Source organism: Fusarium vanettenii (genome assembly GCF_000151355.1).
Source record: "Fusarium vanettenii 77-13-4 chromosome 2 genomic scaffold NECHAsca_18_chr2_1_0, whole genome shotgun sequence".
Classification (NCBI taxonomy): Eukaryota; Fungi; Ascomycota; class Sordariomycetes; order Hypocreales; family Nectriaceae; genus Fusarium; species Fusarium vanettenii.
In genome coordinates, this window is record NW_003315867.1 from 1578253 (window position 1) to 1604754 (window position 26502).

The 26502-nt window shown below is 54.6% G+C and overlaps 5 protein-coding genes across 5 annotated transcripts; 3 read left to right on the forward strand and 2 right to left on the reverse strand.

Moving 5' to 3' along the window:
• Nucleotides 1-2303: 2303 nt before the first annotated feature.
• On the reverse strand, nucleotides 2304-5458 carry NECHADRAFT_34259 (uncharacterized protein; the record flags this gene model as incomplete). Its single annotated transcript, XM_003046487.1, has 4 exons — nucleotides 2304-3095; nucleotides 3149-4079; nucleotides 4130-4987; nucleotides 5118-5458. 4 exons carry the CDS (start codon nucleotides 5456-5458, stop codon nucleotides 2304-2306), a joined length of 2922 nt encoding a protein of 973 aa, XP_003046533.1.
• A 5656-nt stretch (nucleotides 5459-11114) lies between these two features.
• NECHADRAFT_32451 (uncharacterized protein) lies at nucleotides 11115-12342 on the reverse strand (the record flags this gene model as incomplete). The annotated part of the gene is made up of 5 exons (XM_003046488.1): nucleotides 11115-11646; nucleotides 11702-11741; nucleotides 11791-11849; nucleotides 11898-12207; nucleotides 12258-12342. 5 exons carry the CDS (start codon nucleotides 12340-12342, stop codon nucleotides 11115-11117), a joined length of 1026 nt encoding a protein of 341 aa, XP_003046534.1.
• A 9239-nt stretch (nucleotides 12343-21581) lies between these two features.
• On the forward strand, nucleotides 21582-22295 carry NECHADRAFT_33315 (uncharacterized protein; the record flags this gene model as incomplete). Its single annotated transcript, XM_003045917.1, has 2 exons — nucleotides 21582-21730; nucleotides 21794-22295. 2 exons carry the CDS (start codon nucleotides 21582-21584, stop codon nucleotides 22293-22295), a joined length of 651 nt encoding a protein of 216 aa, XP_003045963.1.
• A 363-nt stretch (nucleotides 22296-22658) lies between these two features.
• On the forward strand, nucleotides 22659-24208 carry NECHADRAFT_103402 (uncharacterized protein). The gene is made up of 4 exons (XM_003045918.1): nucleotides 22659-22780; nucleotides 22843-22937; nucleotides 22991-23751; nucleotides 23816-24208. Exons 1-4 carry the CDS (start codon nucleotides 22719-22721, stop codon nucleotides 23894-23896), a joined length of 999 nt encoding a protein of 332 aa, XP_003045964.1. The 5' UTR covers nucleotides 22659-22718; the 3' UTR covers nucleotides 23897-24208.
• Nucleotides 24209-24753: 545 nt separating this feature from the next.
• Nucleotides 24754-25940, forward strand: NECHADRAFT_32811 (uncharacterized protein; the record flags this gene model as incomplete). The annotated part of the gene is made up of 3 exons (XM_003045919.1): nucleotides 24754-25354; nucleotides 25411-25513; nucleotides 25574-25940. Coding segments are annotated over 3 exons (1071 nt in total), but the record flags the coding sequence as incomplete, so codon positions are not given.
• Nucleotides 25941-26502: the final 562 nt, after the last annotated feature.

A 26502-nucleotide genomic window follows, 5' to 3' on the forward strand; every position in this document is an offset into this window, starting at 1 on the left:
GACGACCATGTCTAAAAGTTAGAAAACATTAAATGTACATCACTATGGATATGTTGCTTGGTGATTGGCATGAGAACATGTGAAAGCCGTTCTTACTTGCGAGACAACGGGGCCGGGCCGGGCCCGAGAATACCCACTTTTATGCCGCGCGGTCGCCGGAACCCGAGTTGACTATCGGATGCTCAATAGAATAGAAGTTTTTTAGAAATTGGCCTAATACGTAACAGTAAAGCGTTTATTCATTTAGAATTCTTCTAGAGAGCTTAAGAAAAAAGCCAAATCCAAAATTAGAGGTTGTAATTACTTGCCCGTGTCTCGCTAAGATTACCGACCAAACAAAATTGGCGTGGCTGGGACGTGCATCTAATAAAGAGAGTGAGAGAGAAGGAAGCTCTGCGGTAGTTTCCGAGCGCCTGCAACTTGCTTGCATAACCAGCCTCATCCTCGCTCCTCCATTTAATTTACTATTTCTGTTTCTTCCATCTTCAACTTATCCCTATCCTCGTCGCTCACTCGTCGATCATCAAACTCCCCCATCGAAAGGGGCAAGCTAACTTCGATCGCTCCTTGTCGATAACCCCCGTTGCCATGCGCTAAGAGTTGGTCTCTCGTTCTGCGACCTGCCTTTCTTGCGCGCGCGTCCTTTTGGCTCTCCCGTCGTAGCTCGGGCAAAACGTCAACAAAAACAACAAAAACAACGACGATATCCATCGACGACAAAGAGAAAAGAACCCATTCGAGAGAGGGAATCGTTGAAAATGCCCGTCCTACCTTCGAGAACGATACCTTCCGGTAACCGGCTCGCGGTTCGGCAAAACGACCCTTCGAGCACGTCGTTTGTCCCCGTGCCGTCGACATACGGCAGCCTTGACAACTCTCCTCACCCAGGCGTCGTGGCGGGAATTGTTCTTGGCTCCGTCGCTGGGTTCTTGCTCCTGCTATGGCTCGTGTACGTCATCCTGCACCGCGGACCCGTTGTCATGGTCGAGGAGTCTGGCGCGCCTATGAGCAGCGTTACTGGAGGTGATTCGTCGACTTTTGCGAGTCGGAGCGTCATAACCTTGAGAAGCAAGAGGGGGAGGAAGAGCAAGAGGCCGCGGAGCAATGGATCGCGGAGGACGACACGGTCAAAGGCTACGACTGTGCGCTCGCGCGAGAGAAGCCGGAGGAGAGTGTCGCCTGTGATTGTCGATCCCCCAGCCCGTGAGCGCATCATTGTCGAGCCTCCATCCATGACGCCCTCTCCTCTTTCGTCTGCACCTCCACGCCCGCGCTTCGCCCAAGAATCCGAAGTGTCGGGTTTATCATCGGACAACGAGATCGTCGTCGAGGAGGAGCACAGCCCGTCGCCGCCAAGGAGGTCATACAGCCAGCGATACAGCCAGGAACGGTACCGACGAGAGTCATACAGGGATGATGGGTACAGAGACTACCCACCGAGAGACCATTCGCCGAGGAGGGAGAGTAGACGGTATAGCCGGGATCGATGAGGGGTTGCTACGACTTCTTGAACATGTTTTTTTCTTCTTCCGGTTACGACTTTACGAAATTCAGCACAAACAGAAAGAGTTGATGGACGGGGGACTTTTGCATCAGCGAACGTTTTGGGGGGAAAGTGGTGGAGTGATTGATTATAGATAATGCTGAGTTGGATAACGGGGAGGGATATGAAGCACGGGGTGATGTAGTAGCAGTGGTCACGGCAATCTAGGACGGATGAAGCCAAGTAATACGAGAATGCCAGAAGAAAAGCAAGACGATAGGACAGAAAGGGCTCGAGTCTTTGGAGCAGAGGCCCAAGTCATTTCCATAGATACCCCCCCTGAACGGTTCTCGTCATGAAAGCTATATATACAGACGAATCGGCCTTTTCAACTGTCCCTTTGATCCCTGCGCAACATGGCTGTTTTCATGTTGTGTGTGTCCTCCTCTCGCCCCCCCCTCCTTTTCTCCCATCTCTTTTTTTTTTTAAAAGACCATGGCCTAGATACAACCAGCCAAGCCGAAAGGCAAAACCATGTCCTCTAACCAACTTCCCAACCTTTTTTTCTCTCTTCTCACTTTCGACTGACAATGACAACAAGTAACAGAGGCGGAGCCTTCGCCCTCTGATGCAGATCTGAGCAAGTATAGACTAAGATATAAAAAGAAAGATGAAAAAAAAAAAAAAAAATAGACAAGAATGCCACCCATCGCTTGACAGACTGCCTGACGTCTGCAAGCTAGCCCTCGCGCCAGCACCGGCAAATAAAGATAGATAGATAGATAGACAAGTAAAAACAAAACAGTAACCAATAAATTACTCACATATTCATTCCTCCATCGTTGCTGGACCCGTTGCCGTTGGAACCTTGAGGCCCGCCAAAGAAAAAGGTATCAAAGGGGTTCATCTGCGGCGTCTCGCTAAAGTCGTGATGGAGGCCTTCCCAATTCATACCCATGCCGAGGTCCATCTGAGATTGGTCCATCCTGCCAAACTCGCCGTTGGCCGTGGCACCCAAGTTCTGTAGGAACTCCATCGTCTGCGCGTCGGGGTAATCAACTGGTCCTGGTCCGCTGAACTGCTGCTGAGTGTGCTGTCCGTTATACGATCCACCACCCGTGGATGGCTGTGATGTCACTCTCCTGGGAACACCAGGCGATGGCACCATGCCCGATTCCACGGGTGATCCCTCCTGGTTGAGTTCGGAAGGGCTTGGGCGATTACGCGACTTTAGCATATACCCATCAGCAGTCCGCGCCATCGGGGGAGATGGCTGCGCGTTCACCTCGCCCGTCACGGACAGTGTCGGAGAGGAGAGCGAGTCGGACCGTGACATGTCGAACTGATAAGACGCCTGGTCGGAGCTCTGGTGCCGATGACGGACCTGTGCCGAGCCCTTGGATGAGTCAGGGGGCGTATTCCAAGCTGAGCGCTGTCTTCGAGGTTGAGTCGTCGGGGACCCAAAACCTCCTGTAGAACTGGCCATCTTGATGGTGGCCTTGGCTGTCCGGTCAAAGGCATCCCGGCACGTCTCAGCAGGCGGGCACTTGTCAATCATATCGGTAAGGACCGACTTGGCCGCGAGGATGGTAAAATCCACCTCGTCCATGGTCTAATGTCATGTTAGCCAGCAGCTCTTTTTGCTATGAACACAAGTAAACTTACAAGGCGGCTTCGCACAATTGGTGAATGCCAGATGGCATACAAGTACGAAATTCCTGCCATGAAGAGGTGGTGCGTGGAGAGGTAAGTATAGCTGACCAGACCACTGAGATGGAGCTGTCGATAGATACGAAGAATTTTCTGGCCAGCCTCAGCAACCTTGAGATAGATGCGATCCTCATCCTCACGTAGCTCGGCTTGGTAGGCCGTGGGACTGTTGACCTCGTTTGACGAGTTATACTCGCCCTCGAACATGGCGGGCACGCTCAGACTCTGGCGGTAGAGCATGATGATGGCTTGCCAATAGTTGAGCTCAAGGAATTCGGTCGAGAACATGACGCCCGTCTCCTGTCTCGTAGGTGCCGACGTCTTCCACCGGTACAGTCTCCTGTCTATGTCGATGCGCCATGACCGGAACGAATCAAACTGTACCAGGAAAGGCGACGGCAAGTGCATATGCGTATCATCATGCTTGGTCGAGACGCCCGACTTGGCGATCTGAGCCTGGTTATACTGCAACACCTGCAAGATCTCAGATTGCAGCAGCCGCAATCGGAAGTAATGATGGGCGACATGCTTGTAGCTGGGCTGAATCTGGTCCGATGGTGGATCCAAGAGCCCCGTCGGCGTGATATAGTCGTCGTCCAACGGCGAGGGGAACTCGGTTGTGATGACCTGATCGCTAATACCGAATGGTCTTCCAACGCATGTGCTCACCAGCCGATCAAGCGAGTACGTGCACCACCACAGACGTCGTCTCATGTCACGCGTCCACAGCTTTCTTCCACGAGCCTGAACACCATTCTCGCGCGGCCCAGCACCCTCAGTCTGCTCCGACTCGGTAGGCTCGGGTATCGCCACTTCCACATCTCTGTCGTCTTCATAATGAAGGCCAAGGTCAACCGCGAGTCGTACAGCAACGCCAATGATGTACCTGACACACGTTAGTCCCTTCTCTCAGCAGCTCACTGATCCATCACTCACCAGAGTCCAGGGGGAACAGGGCGGAGGAGGGCAAAGTTAGCCAAGAGAAGCACGGCTTGTAATACTTCCAACCCCCCGCCGCTGTTGCTCAGGCACGATTCCAGGTGAACAATAGCGCTCGCATGGTATTCTTCAGGCTCACACCGGCTCCTGGCCTCGGCGCCCGTACTACCGCCCGACGATTCTGTCTTTACGGGTTCGCCCACGATGACACCGCAGCCGATAGCAAATACCATATTCAGCAAATACAGCTCGCGTGAGCCCCGAGCGGGGTCCTGTGTGGCATATACACGGTCAAAAGTCTGCATAAACTCTCCTCGGTGGAGTATTGGAATCTGAGGGTTAGAATGCTCAAAGTAGAGCCTCACCAACCGCAGACCGACTTCCTTGGGAGGGAAAGCAGCAGGCTTGATGGTGGGCCGTGTGTGAAGACCAAAGAAGGAGTCGCGCAGCGAAGCTCCATTTCCTGTAGGTTGACGTGAGCCCGGTCGATCACCCATACCCGTCTGACCAGAAGTAGAGTACTGCACAGCAGCGTACACGACTCTGGCAAACGAGACGCCAGATGTGGAGGCCAAAGACCGGGGTTTCGAGGGGCTGACAATGTTGAGAAAGCCCGCCTGGCCCGGCTTCTTGGGCTTCAGCGATTCGACTGCCTGGCTCTGAGGCCTATTGATAGTGCGGTCGCCAGCCTCGGACTGACCCGAGTAGCCCGTCTCTGTCGTCGAGTTGATACTAGCGGTATCGGTGATCGGGCGAGAGCATATCTCGAGGTTTTCGGCTGGGGGAAAGGCGATGTTATTGGACGAGAGCAGATTCTCGAGTTGCTCAACTCGCGTCTCGAGATAAAAGACATAACTGCGCGATAGGTCAGCAAATCATCCACCACCCAACATTGACGGCGCGATATGATATCCAGCACGCGACGTCGAGCGAGGCATAGAGGCTCTCGCTCTCACACCGCCGCGCGTCCAGTTCCTTGTCGTACCTGCGTGGGATTTCCTTCTTGGTGATGGGATCGTAACCGACACAGGCAACTCCAGCCTTGGCGCAACTCGCGCAGCTCGGGAGCTTCTGGTCGCAACGGTTCTTGCGGAGGCGACATCGATTACAGGCGCTGACGTTTCGAAAGTTGCTGCTCTGGCCTGGCTTGGCAGCTACCGAGGCAGCAACAGAGGCAGGAGCAGAGGCAGCGGACGATGCGGCGTCGGCTTGCTGTCGATCGTTGGGGCTCGGCTGACCGTTGCGCGGCGATCCATCGTCAAATGAGTTCTGCCTCTGTCGCTTGGCCGGTTGGGAGCTCGGAGATGGAGGGCCGCGCGCAGGCATGGTGACGGCCCGCCGGGCGACGGAGGACGGAGCCGATGGCTGTGGGCGACACTAGGTGAGACGCTGGTGAGGGGACGGCGACGGCGAACGGCGATGGGCGATGGGCGGAGCGGGCACTTGAAGCGATGGTTTGGACGAGGGCGACGCGCGGAGGAAGGAAGCCCGAGGGGGTGGGAAGTGGACGGAACGGAGACGGGGACGGAAGGCGGAACGGCAGCTCGGGTTATCCGGCCGGAGGCTAGTACCTCTATCTCTTTTTCCCCCCCTTCTTTGTCGCGGAAATGATAAGCACCAACAATGAGCTTGAAAAGAGGAGAATGAGAGCAAAAGAAGAGTACGAAACACAAGAGTCCAAGACCAGGCGGGAAACGATCGGCGAACCGAGGCAGCCGCCGGAGGAGGACAGGTCGGATTGCGAATTGAATGTTTCGGGGTTGGGAAAGGTTGGAGCAGGTGTGAAACGAGGGGGGGATGACAGATTGAGATGGATGAATTGGATAAGGCGAGCTTGACCGGACTAGACTCGACCGAGTCCAAGATGATTGATCAATCCCAGAGAAGCTCTTCAGCCGGTCACTTTTGGGTCCCTGAGCTCTTTGTCCCCTCTGCCACCGCCTGTAATAAGCGCGGTATGGCGTTGGCGTTGGTGTGTGTGCGAGTGGTAGTGTCCTGGTTCAGTAGTGCGGCGGACCGGCGTGGCTTTCTGCGGGGAGGGGGGGGGGGGAGCGGAGAATGAATGGGAATTGGATCCTATCGTGGAGCTTAGGCTACGCGACCCATGACCAAAGAGAGAAGCGCAATGATGAATTTTTGCATGTAACAAGCGAGAAGAGAGAGCGAGAGTAAGAGAGAGTAAGAGGGAGGGCGTCAGCGGCCTGGGCGGAGACGGCGGGAAACGTTAGCGGCACCGAACAGCGGGTGCAGGTGCAGACAGGGAAGCTACCGCAGGCTCTTAAGCATTAGAAATGCAATAAAGAGCTTGTCTTGTTTCTCTCCGTAGCGTATCGTATCGTAGCGCGTAATGTATGTGTGTGTGTTGTCTCTCTATCTCGTTTTTTTTGGGGGGGGGGGGGGGGGCAGAATCTCTCAAAGTGGTGGCGGCCGGCGGTGGTTGATGGCCGCCGGCGTGGCAATCAAAATTATGACCAAGATTGTTTCTCTTCTCTACTCTTTCTTGTCCATGTCCGAATTGGTCACGTTTGTTTCATGCGAGATGGAGACAGGCAAGGGTCCTTGAATGCTGCCAACGCAGTCTCAAAAGACAACACAAGAGGTTCAAGGAATGTAAAGCAGAGCCAAGTTCCCGTCACTAAGTGCTTGTTCGTTGGCCTTGCGCCGTTGAGGAAAAATTTCGATGGGACAAGACCAGGGGGGGGTCACGAACCAGAGACTCGAGACACTTGAAAGAGGGGAAAAGCCAACAACAGGCAAAACACAGAAGGAAAAAAAAAAAAGAAAATATTGGATGGACCCTCTTTTTTCTCTTTTTTCCCTCTCTTTTTTTTCTCCTTCCCCCTCTTTACGGCGGTCCTTACCCAGATCCAGATCCCTCAATGGATGTGGGATGCCCGTCGAACAAGGGTTCAGGTGTCCAGGTTTGGTTAAAGGGCCTGGAGTGCCGAAAGCACGTCGGCTGTGATCTTTTTTTTTTTTTTTTTTTCCATGGCTTGGAATTGGGCCGGCGGATTGGTTAGAATCTCCCTGACTGGGTGGGATAAAATGGTATCCGGCATGGGGGTCCTTGTCGAGTAACTGTACCGGTTGTTGATAAGCAACATATCATCCATCGCAAACAAACAACAATCCTTCACAGTTTCCTCTCCTCTTTTCGCCGCCTCGCTTGGCTTGACCTGAGATGGTCTGGTTTGATGAGAGAGTAACTATTTAGTCGCCCTGACGATCTTTTTCAAGCCTAGACTTGTTGATTGATCACAAATTGGAGAAAGCCTCAATCGCAACACCAATGAAGCATGCCAATCACCATGTTTCTTTTCTTTTTCTCTCCGCCTCGCCTCTTTCGCCTTGAACAAGGCGTTGGTTCCCACTTCATCTGAGAGTTCCATTATCTCTGTTGGTTTTCCAGGCATCATCATCGCCATCATCACAGTGGTCCGGCTATTGACGTACAGGATCCGGATCTGACGCGCTCGCTTCAGTTTTTTTCTTCCTCTTTTTCTTGTCCTCCAAGATGCTGGTTCCTTTCTCTCCCCTTGTTACAAGTCAGTGCCTTGGCCGACGCCTCTCGGTGCCACACCCCAAAACGGGCATCCAGGGACACACACACGCACTCATCACACACACACACACATGTACGGCACAGCATCGAATCGCCCGCGTGCGCGTCTTCATCGAACATGATACGCACGCGCGCACGCACACATACACACATGCTGTACTGTGCTTAGCAACTGTGACACCGGGAAAGAAGCAAGTACTAGACGGCAACAGCAGCAAAGTCGCTCTCAATTATCCGCAGCCTGATCGTGTTTGTCCGTATAAATGTCGTTATTTCACGCGTTCCCGTCTTGTCCCCACACTCTCATGCTGATCTCACTCCAAAAACCCTCCGTCACCATCGTCACAACTCCTGCAGGCAACCAAAACCCGTGTCTGACCCGGCTTCTGCGCCCTTGGGCCGGGTCGGATGCGCAGGACCGGGTGGCTGCAGCACAACATCCAGCGGCGGAGCTCCGATTCCCGAGTCGAGATGCCGGCGCCGTATTCGTAAACCTCATACATCGTCATAGCTATTGATGGACCGACCAGCATCCCGTGGTTTCACCCAGGTTTCTGGTGTTGGTGTTGGTGTTTATCCATGGCGACTTGCTTGCTTCATCTCAGCCTCAGCCGCAAGTATAGCCGAGAGCCAAGACGCTCGTCTATCTAGATCTTGATTCATTCTCTTGTTAATCTCAGAGCAGCATCAATTCACGCACAACCTGATCCTCAATATTTCCCTCCTGCTCATCATTCTTCTCCATCTTGTAATTGTTCTCCTTCTCAACTCGTCCTTCAAAAGGTGTACAGACTTGTCCTCCAAGTAACAAGGGTCCTGTCTCCTAGTCTCCCCCACACCACCAACCTCCGTCAAAAGCCACGCTTCCACGGATACAGATGCTGCAGATGCTCCTCTGCTGCTGCTGCGGCTGCGGCTGCGGCTGCATTTCTTCAACCTACCTACCTAATCCACCAGGAAAAGAGACCAAGCGTCCCGAGGAAGGGGGCGTGCTTGGGAATGAACCCACAGGCACTGCTCTGTTGTGCAACAATAGCCAAGACAGATGGGTCAAATATTGGAATCCATCTTGTTAGCTGCCCTCTCTACCCTCATACGATGTAAGCTTTTGCCCTCTGCAAGATCCCATTGTGCAGTCCAGACCCGAACCAAGCCAGCATCCATCCATCAGTTTTGCAAGGACCTCCTCGTCTTCCAAGAGCCGATTCGATTCCAACCCTGCCTGTTCCCCATGCCAGGGATCAAGGGATTAACCACCCCAAGGGCCTTCCATTCACAGAAATTTTCTCCTTCTCTTCTTCCTGTTTTCGAGACCGGTCAAGGTGGATAGCCCAACCAACGACACCATGGCGCGCGCTGCATCTAGAGGGCTGACATGAAGGTTCGTGCACCCCTTGTCTGCGACATAAAAAAAAAAAAAAAAAAAAAGCTCTGCTCTGCTCTTTTAATGTGAAACTTGACCCCGAGGCTCTCTCTATCCATCCCCTCTCTGCCTGTCTGCGTCTCCACCAGGGATTGGATGCCGACTTGACCGCCCATGTCATGTCGTTGCTGGCTGTCGTTGACGCTGCGCTGCCTCTATCCCCTGTTTCTCCGTCCCACCGGCCCCGGCTTGCTTCAACGGCCACCGTCTTTTCGCCGGGGCCTCCTACTTCATTCAGGTTGGATATAGGTAGTCTCGGCATGGCACGGGCTGCTTTGCTTGCTTGGAAGTTGACTCCCTCCATGTGAAAGCGGAATTCGACATGCCTTCCCTGCTCGCCGAGACCTGGCCATCATGTAGCTGTACGCAATGTGACCATGCGCACAACACTTTGTAGCGAGTCCTTCTACATATGATGTGTATCAAGACCAGGCCCTGATGCTCGGTTCCGCATCGGCAACAGATCCGCGACCAGGTGTAGTTGTCATACCTGGTAATAGAGAGGTAGGTTGTGAATAGACCGGCAACTACCTACGGATACAAGACAAGACAATACAACTCACGTCACTATTCACCACTGCACAATTATCGACGTCTTGCTCAAAATGAGGCCAGGCCAGTCTTTAGATTACTGCCAATTAGATACACCATCTACTTCGTACACCGCCAGTCTCGGTCCCGCGAGGTAGCCAGACTTGTTCGCACACTCCATTCCAAAGCAGAAAGAAATAAACCAAAGCCGTCGACACCTCTAGGACCACCATTGTGCTCGTACTCATACATAAACGCCCCCGTAGGACCCCCTGGGTCTCATCGTCGGCGATGCAGGTTGCTCATGGTGCTGTCGGCCGTACAGCGAATCCATTAAAAAAAAAAGACATTGCTGAAACCCATCACTCCGCCCATTTCCCATCCATTCCTTGCCTTCTACTTGTCGCCAATTCCGTCGCCGAACCCAATCCGTAAGTCTATATTTCATGAGAAAAAGGGAACCTTCAAATGTCCCAAGCAGATCAATCCTTCTTTTTTGTTTTGCAAAAACGCCTGTTCCATGCTCCGTCGTCGTCGCTGTCTTTGAAAGGGGTATTATTCGACGTAAGCGTGCGTGCCCTTTGTACAATCCATCCAATGGATCCATCCTGGGGAAAAGAAATGTCGCCAAAGTTTTTGTCTCGAGCCTTCCTTCGCCGCTTGCTTGCTGGTTTCGAAACGTTCAAACGCCGGGTGTGTAAATAAAATCGTATGCCGCTGTTTCATGTCGATCCATGATTGTTCAAACTCTGTCGTCGTCGCCATCGTAGTCCACGAAGAGACCCTCATCCATGAGCGGGTCTTCCTCCTCTGGCATCACCGCCTCCTCTTGGGGTCCGCCCTCGGTGATTTGGGAGCTCAGATACGCTCCGACAATGGTCACGAGTCCACTGAACCACCATGCAAGTCCCGAGTATCCAGTCTGGAGGCCCAACGAGTACAGGAGTCCCGACAGGGTTGGCCCTAGAGCGCGGCACAGACTAGCGGTCGAGGCCGCAATACCGTTAATAGTGCCGAGGACTTGCTTCGAAGGCGCCGAGTTCGCCAACAGGATAGCGTTGCTGGGGTAGGCCATGGTCGAAAAAGTACACTTCCAGATGACGAGCAGGTAGATGGCCGGCATCCTCATAGGCTCGGGCAGGAGAACCAGATACGGTGTGACCAGGTACAGCGCAAAGTAAGAAAACGCCAGGAGTCGGAAGAGGCGCAGAGACCCAAGTCGTCGAGTGACCGGGGGAACGATCAGGTAGTTGGAGAAGAGCGAGTAGAGACCCTGAACCGACATGATGAATCCAATCACCTTGGTCTCGAGTCCGAATCCATCAGTGAAGCGGAAAGGGAGGTCATGGACAGGGTGCTCGGGTCGGGCGGTACTGAGGAAGACGGGGAAGAGCTGGTCGAAAGTCATAGTGTGGCTACACGAGAACAGATTAGACACGAAACCAGAAACAGGTGGTGTGAGACACTTACAAAGCAAGAATGCCGTATGAGATAATGTTCATGATGACGGGCTTGGTGAAGGTCTTGGGCTTCTCCTGCACAATAGGCTCGAGAGGCTGGGACTGCAGAGATCGGGTGTCGTCCATGGGAGCAAGTCGAGGTGAGCTTTCCTGGCTTTGGTAGGCGGGCAGAATCTCATCCTCTTCATCAGAGCTAGAAGAACCGTGGCGGCTACCGTAGCTGACGTGACGCTCACCGTCGAGCAGAGCCTGCTTCTCAGGGGCACGTCCTCGTCCGTTGCACTTGGTCACTCCGCCGAACAGCTTGGCGAGATAGTCGCCAATCTCGCGTCCACGGTCCCTCTGGGTCTTCTTCTCAGCATGAGTTTCGTCGAGGTAGAGGAGTCCAATAATGACGCCAACAAAGACGGTAGCGGCACTGAAGAGGTTAGGAAGGAGGTAAGGGTATCGGTCCCAGATGGTTCCACGGGCAAAGATCTCGGGGTAGCTGATGCAAGGTCTGGCGAGAGCTCCTCCGATCATGGGTCCAATGATAGATCTAAATGCCTGGGTTAGTCTCGCGATCCAAAGAGGCTTCGGTTTTCTGCGCTCACCCAATGCACCAGACCATTGGCATGATAGTATAGGCGCGTGCTGCGTAAAAGTCAGTATCAAGTTTCCACAGCTGGTAAAATGAACTTACGTTGTTGTTCCTTGACAGTAACAAGTTCAGCGACTGTGGTTTGGAGAACACCGATGTTACTGTTTCAAGTCAGCTGGCGCTCTCAATGGCTTCAAAAGACAACCCACCCGTTGAGAAGACCACCCAGAGCACGGGCGAAAAGAGCCACGGGTAGACTGGGGGCGAATCCAAAAACAAGCACACTAATGGCAGTTCCAAGGAGTCCAAACAGGAGCACAGGTTTCCGTCCAATCTTGTCGCTTAGTCTTCCCCAGAGAACTCCTGTCGAGAACTCGGCCAGAGTAAAGGCAGAGGTGACCATGCCGGCGTAGACTGAAATCTTGCTGGAATCATCGGTAATGTTGAAATCCTCAATCATGTAGTAGATGTAGGGAAAGATGGACATGAATGCGATGGGCTCGCATATCCTGCAGCATGCTGCTCCTTGTCAGTTCAAGAATCGCCAAACCTAGAACGAGGCGTCCTACCTAGAACAAACATCTGCTTTGTCGGAAACGGAGGGGGCTGCTTCTGGCCGCGGTTGGCCGCGGAAATGTGACGACTCCTCCCCATATCTGCTTAATTTGATGCAATTGACCCAAAAATTCTGTCGTCCTACACGAATCCCGTGGTGGATGTGATCTGTCTCCTTGCGTGACACAATTTCAGCCGCAAGTTGTTTGTCTGAGTCGGTTTCGTGGTGTATATACTAGAGCATCAAGTGCCCTTGTAGATGTCGTCGTCGGTAGGGTGGATTAACTCTGGTTGTTGGTGGTGGTGGGATAGTAGAGACACGAGCAAGCTGGCGAGGGGTGCTTGTTGTATAGACTGAATAGGAGACTCGTGCTAGTCAAGAGGTTTGAAGAGAGAGCAACTGAGCTCGAGGTGGCGGGGGGAGAAGGGAGACTAATAAAGCAAATGGTCGTAGAAGGTTCACAGAAGGAAAAGAGAAGGATCCAAGATGGGGTGGATAACTTATAAGAGAGCGGTAGTAGCAACACCCCTCGACCCGGCCGGACAGACTGGGGTACATGTCACCATGGACCATCTTGGAGTGAATTAATTACCTACCTAGACCCAAGCTTGGAACGAGCGGTGACATGAGCACAAGAGGGCAAATCTCCTGTCCAACACCAAGGCGATGCGGCGAACGGCTCCAAATTCTTGGGCATGACATGGACAGTGGGGCGTCAGGGCACCGGGACGCCATCCTGCAAGAGGCACCCTGGTTGACAGGGCGGACTGGCCTTGCGAAGTGAATCGGTCGTCTGGCGGGCTGGGTCCCAAGGAGATGGGGCCCTCTGAGCGTCCGCGAGCGAGCGTCCACCTCCCTCATGAATGTACCTCGCAGGTACCTGACCAGGGGTGCCTGTTGTCCTTGGAGGCTTGCAGGGGGCCGAGCACTCGCCAGTTCGACAGGGCGGAAGCCGGACGGGGACGTGTGTCGAGCAAAACGCCATGGACTGACGGCCGGGTTGGAGCTTAATTATTGGGCGCGACATTCGGAGCCTACACGGCGCTAAGCGTGCTACCCCGGCATTTCCGTCGCGTGGCTATGAATCTCGCAGTTGCTGTTGGCTTCTGTTGGCTTTGTTTGGCTCTGGATGGATCATGTCTTGTCAGAAAGGCAACCAGGGAGATGCTGTTGTTGTTGCTGATGAGCAGCGAGGCCACCGCTCCGTGACTGACACAACTAAGACGCAGGGTCGATGCGGTCAGTCAACCTCTTCACGGCATTGGCTGCCAGAACGAGGCTGACCTTCGCACCCGCTGACAAAGATGATGGGTTTGGGAGGCGGTGAAAAGTGAACAACGGTCCCAGCGGCAAGCCTGTGGTCACACGGAAACGTCCCCCGGAGTCGCCTCAGCCCAGCTGTGGAGCAACAATAGGGAAGACTTGCCCAAAGAGCCACCCTCCTCGGTGACGGCCAAACTCCCACACGGCTCTCAGCGATACACAGAGCGCGAGCACCACCAATTGTCAGGGCACATGGCGTGGCATGGCCCGTCCTCCTGGCCTTGGCGGTGCGACGTGTGGTGACGTCGGCCTGGGCAGAGATCCCTTTGAAGTAGAGATATCGGTCCAGGACATCCGATAGGAGAGGTCTACTATCCTGTCCTGTACTGTAGTTCTCTCAAATGACTGTAGTATATCCCCCGCGGCCTCGGACAACCCACAGGAACCACCAGCCCATGGGGATTCCGACTCCATTCATCGTGTGTTGTTCACCTGTTGTCATTCTCGAGTCTGTCATCTTTACTCGCATCATCAACACTGCCCAACGTATTCGCCAAACAAAGACCCTCCCTCCCACTCCGAGTCTCATGCTATCCCATCCCGCGTGGGTACGGTACGTTTGAATCTGCGGCGCGACAAAGTGCATGGTCAGCAGATGACTCGGATGCACATAGGAGTCATTCGGGATTGGGCTGCATTGCCAGCACCGTTATAGCACAGTAGCCTTGTCGCACCGCTGACATGTTTCACTGCTTGTCACATCCGAACACGGGAATGACAGGACAACAGGACGAGCAACAACCGCGCAATGTGCTTTTTTGCTGCAGTACGAGAACTTCCATGAATAACATCGGAAGACCAGGCTGGGTATTATTAGCGATGAGACGCCTGCCTGCGCTGTGCTGTGCTGCGGGGCCACCCGTTCTCTGACTTGTCACAAGACGAGGTTGAGAAGCACGAAATGATCTCGGAGCAGATGCGTGCTCTCATGTATCAGTCGGCCGAAAAAGACCTATCTGGGCCGAGATGCCCGGGTTGGGGATGGCCGCCAAGCTCGAGAAAATCCTCATGCGGATGATGTTGCACCTGCCCATGACTGAAGGGGACATCATCCGCAGCAAGGGCGGGGCACAAGCCTTGAAGACTTCCAGGCTTCCTGACGACAATGGTCTGGAAGTGATCCGGCCGGCAGGCAGAGACAGCTTCTGTCCATGCCATGCCATGGATGACAATAAGGAAGCATGGCGTATGCCTGGTTGACGTGTTGTCCTCGTTGACCGTAGTTTCCCCCGTCAACACTGAAATAAACGGTGTAGATCTACTCCCCGATCAGTTACACTGCCCTCGGTGAGAACCAGAATCCTGGAGAGGCGGCAAAGAAGGCAGAATAGAATGCATGTCCATAGTAGCACTGGCACGTAGTAAGCGAGGCGGGTGAGCCTGCTTGACACCCCGAGCCCCATACCAGGAGCGTTGAGGAAAGGGAGCCGGGTACGGGGAAGCAAGGGGTCGCGGTTGAAAAGTGAGGTGTATCTCATCAGGAACCCGAGACATTGTCACCGCCATGCCCTACCGGACCCTTCGCCTACTCCAGGCACGTGGAGCCGGTGGTGCGGCGCTCCAGCCACCCATCTGGAACCCAGCTTAGAGCTGAGACTGGCGGTGATGTGCTGGGTTTGTGGTTGTGGTGGTTTCAAGTCAGGGCTTCGAGCCCGGAAATTGGGCAACACGAATAGGCCCACGCCAGCGCCTGTAGCCTCCCTGACTCGTTTCTGGAAGTGATCCAAAGGCCCACTCGCACCCAACCCGCTGGGCCGTCAGCCCCCATCCCCGAACGACAAGAGTGCCGGAAGCGCGCTGCCGACTCCACAGATACAAGACCTGGTCTCAACCAGTCGAGATGCTGGATGCAACTATGAGTGCCTTGTAAGAGGCATTTCACCTCTCGGGAGTCGCCCTTTGCTGGGGATCGTGTCTCCCCATGCGAAGCCCGCCGGTATTGCGTACACATGGTCCGAGTTTGACAATGCCGGCCCGGGGCAAGTGCAGCGCAGTGCAGAAGCAAGCAGCTTGGCCCATGTTGTGTTCCCTCCCGTCGTGCCAGTGCATCCGAGCTCGAGGTGCGCGTTGACCTGTGTAATCAGTGGCTCGATCCAGGCCCTGTGCCCTGCTCCCCACTTCGAAATTGCGGCTGGCTGTCACGGAAGTGGCATAGCACCGGTCTGGCTTTTCTCGCGCCGTGGCTCCCTCTCATATGTATGCATGTTGTGCAGTAGGCACTTGAAAATAGACTCAAATGGATACCGACGACGTGGACGCCTTCAGGCACCTGCCGAGTATGTGCCAGATCCGCCTTGCATCTGCAAGTGTAGAGTCATATCATCGGTGAAGCCTAAAGCAGTGCCGGTCTTGCTTTTTTTTTTCTTCCCGTTGGCCATACGTGTTGCACAACATTCAGAGACCTCGGCTTTGACAGAGACCATGGCCGCGATGCGTCAGCCGTGGACGAGTTCAAAATTCTATTGTCGTCATCGTTGAGCGCGGGCGCTTGTCGCCGTCCAATAGCCTGCCTCCCTTTTCACCTTGAATCCTTGCGAGCCTCCGGGCCCTCTTCCTGGCTTCCGGGCTCTCAAGTGGAACCCGAGGAGTGTTTGTCGGTACCTCTGAATTCACCCGCGGCAGGTCTCGTGCTACGAGAAGGCTACCTCTCTGGGAACCCGTCGCATGGCGCCCCGCTTGAGGGGAGAAGCCGAGTGGTCAAAAGAGCAAAGCGGGCCAGTTGGCCTCAGGGGAAAAGGGGGCGGCGGGCGAGCGTCCCGGTGGACTGGGTTGATCTGATGCATCCTGTCAATACGTACCGGACACGAAGCGAGGAGCGAGTCCAAGTCATAGACTACGGAGTGACAGATGGAGCAACACCTCCTGTCAAAAGAAACAAAGGAAAGGCGAGGGGGGAGACAAAGGTGGGATACTTGCGCATCATGTTTCAGAAACGTACGGACAAGTCGAACCCAGCAGTCCGGGTGGCTCGATTTGTACTGATCACGTACGCAGACGCAGCGCAGTGCAGGGTGCGCAAAGCATCATGGTGATGGCCTGAGCAAAACTTGGATCACCGAGCGGCATCAATCCATCCATCCAAGGATGGATGGGACTTGAAGGCTGCGCTGCAGCACGTCGGTCGGCAGACAGAGGTAGTCAGAGTTTGTGGTCAACGCCTATTCGTCGAGGTCGGCCCTCTTGGGGGGTCAGAGAACTCTGTGCAACGGTGCGTTTGTGCCAGAGCACAGCACCACACTCAACAACTCCTCATGGCAGAGATGAGAGGATCCATCCGTCATCTCGTGTTGATTGCCATGACCCCGCAAGCCTTCGGCGTAGGCCGTGAGCTCCAGCGCACTTCCTGGGGCGTCCTGGGGCTTCTGGGGCTGCAAGAGGCCCTTGTCCTGGCGTGGTCAGCAGCTGAAGGCGCTGGAATGGAGGGACAGGCTGGACAGGACAGGGGCTGTTGGACTGACCGCTGTTCGCCCCGGTTCTTCTTGGGATTCTCGAAGGTTTCGAAAAGGGGCCAGGGTTGGCTGGGTGGAGTTTGCGAACAGATGGAGGGAGGGTAGGAGCGAGAAGGGGTGTGCGCAGCAGGGGGAAGGAGCAATTTTTAGCAGGGGCGGCGCTGGATCCCGTGATTTACAGTCAATTGCCCATGACGGGGAACCGTGCCTTGTCGATCCGGACGAATTGGATTTAGACCCTGGCACGGCCGCAAGCGTCGAGCAAAACTTGCCAGTTACTTTGCGGCGACAAGGCAAGGCAGGGCAAGGCGAGCGATAGCGAGCGAGCGAGATAGCTCTGCCTGCTAGACTTGACTGCATTCTGAGTTCTCAGTTCTCAGCCCTCGCTACTCCCTACCTGCTCCATACTTGCCCTCTCCCTCTAGGCCCGGCTCCGCAATCCGTAACCCGCAATCCCTCCTCCTGCGCTGCGCTGCGCTGCGCTCGCCTCTTCTCCATGGATGCCTTGCTGCCGGACGGATGCAGCAGACGCAGCACAACCTCCCCCGGGCGACAACTACTCAATGGAACGTCCGGACGACCAGGAATTGCTGGACGGGTTGTTGCTTTTTGCTTAGGACGCTCGTGCCGTCTCGGCCTCCAGCTGCCTTGCCACGACGGCCAATTGGCGGTTTTACTTTACTTTGCGTCGACTCTGTCTTAAGCGAGGTGCAACTATGACGTCCACCACCACACTCAAGCAATGACGGTCCTTGTCTCCGAAATAACCACGGCCGACGTTTTCAGCACAGTAGATCTTGGTCTACAAGAGGGTGGCACTTGGGCCTTGTCTCGCCTTGGCGGCTTGCGTGCTCGGGCTGGGACCTCGCTCGGGGAAGCTTCCTTTGGGCGCCTCTGCTTCGTGCCCACATCAAATCTCGCTGATCTGGCGTTCTCAAAACGGACCAGGGCTGTTCCAGATCACCGGGTCTCCTTTCTCTCAAACAAGGTCGCGCGCCACCAGGAACCTGATCGAGCCCAATCTCCCGTCTGCAGCCTTGCTTCCCGCCTGCGCCGCAGCTGGGGCCCGACTCGGTGAGCAAACCTCACCGTCTCCTCTATCGGCGGCGGCAGATTACTCCCTACAGGGACTTTGTCCATGCAATTGCAGCCCTCAAGCGAAGCCTGCATAGCATGGTCGCGCCCCTGAGCCCATGCTGTCGATCCATCACGCCCAGGAGCCCGAGCAGCCGATGCTACTATACACACTCTCTCCCTTGCCGTTGACCGACGACTACCGCTGCACCGACAACGCAGCATAATTGCGCTTGGATCTTGCACTCTGTCCCCCACAGCACAGGACTGCACCGCGGCACATCCGATGTTGCACGGCTGGGGTTATTATGGATGGCCTTCGGACAAATACCAGGATGTCGCCAGAGGTTCGCCCGTCGTCGCAGAGTTAGAGTCACTTATTTGCCACTTCGGTCTCGCTGAGTTGTCACATCTCGCTTCAACGCTTGGCCATGTCTATGGATGGCAGAGCGCCTTGGTTGCCTTGGTTGCCTATGTGGCCGCGACACAATTACAATTTCTGTTTTGCAATTTCCAAGGGGCCATCCCGGCCGGAGCATGGGGCTCAGCACAATACACTCTGGACAAGCAATGAAGCCGAACATCCGCGCCTACTGAATGGCTACCGCAAGTGTTTCAATACGTGTACCGAGTACGTTTACGACTTTGTGATTCAAGGCGGTCTCGGAAGCTCATGAGCATCATCGAATTCGGTTGCGCCACGTCGTGTGTGTATTTCTGGCAACAACAAGGTCCGCGGCCCTTGGTTGTATTCCGAACCAAGGTTTCTTTTCAACCGAGACCGAGATGACACGAAACGTTCAGATCTCATCCGGCGGCATTGAGCCAAGTCATCTCACAGTGGAATGTCTGCTCAGCCTCGTCCTTAGAGACACAGGCGGTCTGCACAATGGGGGATATTACACTCTTGCTATACCGCCCCAGGCTTCTTCCCAGACTCTCCCTCATGGACGGTCTGACTGTCAGAAATCTCCCTTACGTCTACTTATGTCACTGACAACCCACATAGGAGTCCGATCGATCGTGACGGAAGCGAAGCGGTCTAAGCCGCAATTGCCATAGCCTGCCAAAGTCGTTCATCGCAGGAACTTCACTTCAACACACCGTATTACTCGACCATACACCAAACCCTTGGATCACCATGGTTCGATGAGCTATCAATTATTGGTATTGACCCTTGAGAACACCGCAACCGAGACGCAGAGGAATACTGTCCAAAAAAGGAGGCGCTGGAAGCTGAGTTGATCTTCATCAGCCACTCGCTTCAATAACCAGGATGCCTTGCCACCTTTCAGGACTAGGAGCTTCTGCAATCGGCTCATAATTTCTCTGGACATGTAGGAAGCCAAATTGAGAAGATCAACGGCATTTTACCCCAGACTGTACTGTCTTGCTCGACAACGAATGTCGTTTGAGGCCAGCTTCGTCAAACCGTCGCAGGCAACCGCGCAGGGTTGAAACGGAGAAACTATTCACTGCTGACCCAGGCATTTCTAATCATAGGTAGTCCCGACGTGCAATTGGGCGGGGGCTCTTATCTCAGCCGGCTCCCTGTCAAGAAGCCTCACATGTCGCATTTCTTCCAGGATATCTTCCTTGTCGAGCTGGTTTTAAGGGATGCGGGTGGTCACTGGGTCTGCATGTATCCATAACCGCTCCGGCTTCACCGTGGCACAGCGACTTGGTTGCCTTCAGCAGTGCTGGGGACCCGAAGGGCTGAGCTGCAATGGATGCTTACCACAGCCGCACCTGCGGACCGGTTGTCAGGACTCACGCCATCATAGCCTGTCGGATGGATGAAATCGGAGACGGTCCTCCCCGCGTCTGAACTGGAGATGGTTATCGTGAGCCGAAACTATCTTCAACTACCAACGCTACCACTCAAGTTATCGGCCGGTAGACTGACTTGACGCGGATTTACCTCCTATCGACCCTTCACGGGATGCGGGGGTTGCAAGGCTTGCGCAATAATTGGTCAAGTTCTGAGAGCAGCTCCTGTCGCGACGTCGTGAAGCAAACCAACCTGGTTAGCCATGTGCCTAGCGATCTAGGATCCTATTGAGCCGGTTCCCCGTTCCGGGAGGCACACACTCTCTCCCTCGTCTATCACCACGCTGTAGGGCTGCTTTAGGACATCTCGCCGTTGGGTGTCCCGGTCCCCTGGTTCGGGAACTGCACGACAGAAGCAGAAGAGTCCTCAAGGGGAATAGGCGGTTTGAGAGCGGTGGTCTCGCGGGCCGATTACGACCAACCACAACATGCATAGGCTTAGCAACCTAGCGTTGCTTCATTTTTCCATCACTGAGGTCATGTATCAGGATTGGCCATGATACGCATCGCTGTAATACAGGCTCAACGATGATGGCGACAGGCGAAACATGGACGGGCTAACTGACAGAAGCCCCCAGATGTGGCGGTGACGCGGCGGTGACGTTTGGGTACATCCGGCTCCCAAAGTCAATTCGTCGGCGCCCTCCTACCTTTACAGCTCCTTCCAGGACCGGAGATATGGAGCATCATATGCTGTGTAACACCAACTTGCATGATCCATGTGGAGTATTGGTCTATGTTTGGCCCTTGGAAGGGTTCGAGTGAGGCTGAAGACCAGCATGTGAACAAGGGCCCAACCAACTATTGATGCATCTGGCTGTCAACGTCGAGGTACAATGATGAAGGGTACCTCGGAGGACAATTCCAGGTAGATGGGTAAGTAGACGAGATGGCACAAGTTGGTTCACCATGGCGGTCAGCACACACCTGCAGAAATACTATTGTGAGACCCTTGGGCGCCTCTAAGCGAGTGTGACGGTTCAAGCACGCTGATGTGATGCGGATATGGTGTAGGATATTACTTGGACATGATCATGACATGAAATTGATCCTGTGACTGTTGGTCGTCTCGCTCAGATGTGAGGTAATTAAGCGTTGTTCGTATTGTCTGTTGTCACCTCAGGAGCTTGTGAGAGAGCATGTTTCGAATATGGTTGGAAGTCTAGTCTGGGCGCTTTGACTGGACACTCTGAAATGGGTCTTTGGGTAAAGAAATTATAGAGAACTGTGCGCAAAAGCCCAAGCTGAAGAATTACCTAATAGCGACCCATTGTTTGCTCGTCTATCTCATGGACCCAAGATTGTCGCATCAACTGGGAACGAACTCGTTTGTCATGGATGCCTCACACTGCATACAGTGCTCATAAGTGTGGCTTCTGCACGTCTTCGCACTGTCCGGTCCGGACCCAGGCATCAGCTTTGGGCACCACCAGGATCCCACACCAACAAGATTCATCTATACCAGACTGACTACGACATCAAAAGAAAATCCCTCCTTGGACTAGACCCGACGGAGACGGAGACGGAACCTCGTCATATTCGAGCAAACAAAGGCCCGTGTTTTACAACCTTTGCGCAAAGCTGACGCCTCTCATTTCCCCCTCCATTTCAGCCACACACACACACATACGCGCCCGCCCACTTCCCGACCCGTTTTGACAATGGCAGGCAAGAAGGAGAACAGCAAGAAGGTCGCGGGCAACGCTCGCAAGGCCGAAGCCGCCGCTCAGAAGGCTGCTGCCGAGGACGCCAAGAAGGCGGCGGTTGAGGATGAGAAGTGGTCCAAGGGCGCAAAAAACACCGCAAAGAAGTAGGCAGCTGTTCTTCTCTTGCTGAGATCTTGTTCCGATAGCTGACGATGTTTTGCGCGCAGGGAGGCCGAAGCTGCAAAGAAGGCTGAAGCCGCCAAGAAGAAGGCCGAGAAGGACGCCCTCCTCGCCGAGGACGAAGCCAACACGCCCGGAAAGGCTCCCAAGAAGTCAAAGGCCCCCGTCAAGAAGGCTCGCGGCCTCGACCTCTCGCAGCTCGACGACGACAAGCCCTCGGCAATCAGCGCCTCCGGTATCGACAACGCCCTCGACGCCCTGTCCCTGACGACGGGCGGCGACAACGACAAGATCGACAGACACCCCGAGCGACGATTCCCCGCCGCGTATGCCAAGTACGAGGAGAGACGTCTCCAGGAGATGAAGTCGGACGGCAGCGGCGTCGGCCTGCGCATGGAGCAGAGGAAGAACAGGATCAGGAAGGAGTTTGAGAAGCACCCGGACAACCCCTTCAACCAGGTCACGGCCTCTTACAACGCCACGAGGGACGAGGTTTCTCAGCTCCGTGACCAGGAGAGGGCCAAGATTGAGCAACGACTCGGTCACTAAGAGTTTTTTGGAGGTATTCTATATGACTGGATATGTCGACGTCAAGAGGAGGCAACGGGTGAAAAAGTTTCAAGTTATTCATGATGGAGCGTTTACTTAGGGAATTAGACAACTGCTGGTCAGTTTCCAGCACTTATGAGAAGCAAGAATAAACGCCCTACGAGCAAATCTACTATCAAGTATCATGGATTAATCGAGAGCTCTCTCGTTCGTCATCCTCAATCAAGAGAAGCCTCGGTCTCATGACCCCACCAAATATGACATGGACGCACCCCGCCATCGGCGTCGGCAGAATCCTACACCGCCCGACAGCAAGCAACCTGAAGCTCCAGGGGGGAGTTCAATCACGAGCATCTCGCTTCAGCAGCTTTATCGTGACCTTATTCTACTATTCCCGGTTCAACGGCTGGTTTCAGAGGCAGAATGGCATCTGTCAAGATGGGCGGTTTGCCGTCGCTGCGCAAACAGCAGCTCCTCTCAGAGTTGTCCGTACAAAGGCCCCCTTCTGAATAGCAGCATTGGCGGCTGGGCTAACGGGGAGTACCAGCACTGGACTCAAGCAGGCCTGCCCTGAAGGAATATTCGTCAGTCTTACTCCGGGAGATGCCACGCTCTGGTCGGGCGTCCTCTTTGTCCGCAAAGGTAAGGACTCCAACGGCTTCCCAACTTGACCGCGTGTCCGCTGACCTCTCCAGGCCCGTATTGTCCTGCCATCCTCAGGTTCCAGATATCATTTCCCGACGCCTATCCTCAGCTACCGCCCCTAGTCACCTTCTCGACCGACATGTTCCACCCCCTTATCACGCCTTTGACCACCTACGTTTACAGCACCGAGATCGAAGACAGCGGCACAGTGAGCGCCTCGGACCAGGAACGGCTGCCCCCCGGCGGGTTCAGCCTACGGCATGGATTCCCAGATTGGTTCGGCCGGGGAAGAAGGAGCATGATAGAAGCGCGACGGACTTCGGGACAGCAAACGTCAAGTCCAGGTCCGACCGGCAGCATATCGAGCGCCACCACGACACCTGCATCGTCAGCGGGGAAACCATCCTATATGCGAACCGGGAAGAAGAGTGTATCGGCTTACGAGGTACTACACTACATCCGCAGCACATTCGACGACGAGGAAGTTCTAGACTCGGTGCCGCTGGCCGCAGCTGGAAACCCGGGTGCCTGGCATGCTTGGAGGACGCACAGGCGGGCAGCAGGCAAGCTGACAGAAGACACCACCGCCGCCGCTCCATCGCAAGGGGGGGAGGAGAAGCCCAAAGAAGAAGGCGAGCAGGCCTCGGATCAAGCGCAGGACAAGGCGACACCTGCGTCACCTGCCGTCACGACTCGACATCCCGGGGAGTGGAATTGGGATGGGGTCTGGGAGGACAGAGTCAAGAAGGGGATTGCCTCGAGTTTGTCGGAGCCTGTCCTCTATGGCGGGACGAATACAGCTGATGATCTGGTAAGTAAGAGATGATTTATTCTCGGTACGTTGTTGTTGGTGGTTCTCGTCTAACCGCCGGCAGATCAAATTCCTCCCTATGGAGGACAACGACGTAGACTCGGTCAAGGAGAATCTCCGCCGGACGCTCGGGCAATCTGCGTGATTTCACTCCATAAATGGATTCGAGGTGCTCTTATTCAAGTTCCTCCGCTTTGTTCCATAGCATGCCTCAGATTTCGCCTTCCTCAGAGTTGTCGTTTGTTGAAGCTGCAACAGCTACCCTAGGGCAAGGTAGAGTTTGGCCAGGAAGGATGGAGTTTCTCTCGCTGCTTCTTCGCATTGGATGCAAGTCTAGTGCTTGCCTTGTCTCTGTTACTTTGCTACGTGTATAGCAAGAGCACTCTGATACCCCTAAACTAAAATCTTGTTATTCTTGTAGTTGGTAACCCAGTTAAATATGACTAGCCACTCGCCCACCAAACACATCACTTGTCATTATTGTAAACATTCATCAAGTTTTGCATACCAGAGCTTTTAATCGTCTTTATTCTTTCCTCCCGCGTGTATTCTCGAGTGTTTGCACAAGTCGCTCAAGTCAGAATATCTATGTGCGTAACCAAACGGACAAGTGACACTATTACGAGAAGGAAGAACAACTCCCCAACATCTAGCCTCGGCGAAAACACTACAAGAAAGGGTTAGTAGCCGGCGATCTTTGTTCTTGGTCGAGATACTAAAATGGCGCAGGTTCTTCGGCGCAAGATTCAAAAATCGGCTACAGGTCCTGGACACGGGCTCACCATGCCAACTCCCATAGGCGACACTTCACCGCACAGGAACTTTCACACTTGCGGACGCAACTTTCCGCTAGGGAAGCCGAGCCCTCTTAGGATTGTGAAATGTGATAGAAACATTAGCAAGGACCCGCGCGATATGACAGGTCGCTAGAAGCACGATGTCACTAGAGACGAGGGATCCGTGCTACTCAAACCGCCAAGATTCGACCAAGATCGAGCCGTTTCGGGAAAAGAAAACCAGGGAGCAAGGAAAGACACAGGTCATATGAACTTGAATGATCGTCACTCCTTGTTGAGGCCAAAAAGTTGGGCAAGAGACCAAAGTCCGCCTCGGAGGTTTGGACTCACGCCGTCACCCCAGCTGACCGTGAGAAAGACGAGACAAGCACACCGTAGTGCAAATGCAAGGGTTCATCCAGACAAGAGAACTGACTCATCCTGCACCTTTCCTGCTGGGTACGGGGTGCGCTCTGTCAAGAGTCGTCCCCCCTTATCCAACATATGTGACGAGGCGGCTTTGGCGGAAGCTTTGCCCTCCACGCTTCATGCACCTTACCGAGAAGGGCATGTATTGCCTTTGTCCGAACTACCTTTTCCTGCGGAGAGCCTCGCTTCCATCCGGCAGCATAGACAGTCGTATGTGCTGGCACCGCATATCGTTATCACGCCCGAGGTCACTGCTCTCGAGCCTGGGCGTCACAGCTTGTGGGCGGCCGTCGAAGTTTCTGGCCGACTCTGGCCTGCCTCCGAGAGTGCGATAGAACCGAGGCCTTGTCAAGAGCGGTCAGGCTATTCCAAGAGCCTCACAGGATGTGATCAGCAAGGTAGGTGTGAAAAAAGGACGCTATCTGCCATGGACAATGGGCCACTGACACTCCAGGGGATCCATTTGAATTTGGCCGCCTTTACGACTTGAAAGTCCAAGTCCTGCCAACAGAAAAATCATCTGTTGTTCGAGTTCTGCAGAACCAATCCTTCCCCATGTGAGTGCGGGATGCGAGATGCTGCCGAGGTGACGACGTGGACTGGTGACTGATTATCAGCAGAACCCTTGACGCCGGCTCTAGTGTCCTTCTCCTGACTCAGACGCAGGTCGATGTAAAGTTAGGGATTCGAAACGGGAAGCAAGGGAGCCCCCGACAGCCATCGGACGATCTCATAGAAGATCTCGAGGCGGAGCTGGGCAACTCGCATGTGGGGTATATCGAGGTGCGGCTATCGTATCGTCACTCGGCCTTTCCCACATCTAGGGACATCGACATCCAAGCCGACGGCATGCTCAGTATACAAAGCAAGGTTGAGACAGTGGCCATGGCTTCTGTAAAACTCCACAACACGATGTCACCGTGGTCTCCTCCTCCTCCAGAGCCGACGCCGAATCCACTGTTGCCGCTAATCGAGAGACACTAGGGTGTTGAGAGCGCCAGGGACGTGATGAGACAGATTGCGGCCTTGCGTTATGCCCCACGGAGGCCAGCAAAGTCTACCCGAGCGGCGTGGTCACGGTTGGAGGAGGATGTCGAACGCAGCAGACGCATGCCGGCAGCTTCGGGCCATGCGGCAGCCCCCCTCATCCCTCTGAGACATGCCAGTCTTCAGCGAGAACATGATCGAGTCAGATACTCGTCCTTGCAGACAGAAGTGAGGCGAACAGCGTCAAGCTGTGGCAGCGCCGCATCGGCCTGCATATCGACCCAGAGCGGAGGGCTGCCGCCATCGCGGGCCGCAAGTGACGCGGGGACGGACAGACCACAGCCAGGACGACCACGGAAAGGGAATACCCCTTGCGTGGGACCCCAATCTCCGGTGGACTCGGACCAAAGAGTCCCATCAGGGGCCTCTCTGAGCAGCACGTTGTGGAAGAGGCGTTCCCTCGGCGCTGAGACCCTCAGGGGCTTGTTCCCCCTGATGGCCGACTTTTCGACGACGACTCGGGACCACGAAGCTAGCAGCAGACCGGCGCGGGAGGGAG

Bases quoted from the DNA above. Each gene is read 5' to 3' on its own strand.
- NECHADRAFT_103402 (XM_003045918.1), top strand. From the start codon at position 22,719: ATGGCATCTGTCAAGATGGGCGGTTTGCCGTCGCTGCGCAAACAGCAG. The intron at 22,781-22,842 runs GTCCGTACAAAG...GGGGAGTACCAG, and splicing joins CAGCAGCTCCTCTCAGAGTT to CACTGGACTCAAGCAGGCCT. The intron at 22,938-22,990 runs GTAAGGACTCCA...TGACCTCTCCAG, and splicing joins CGTCCTCTTTGTCCGCAAAG to GCCCGTATTGTCCTGCCATC.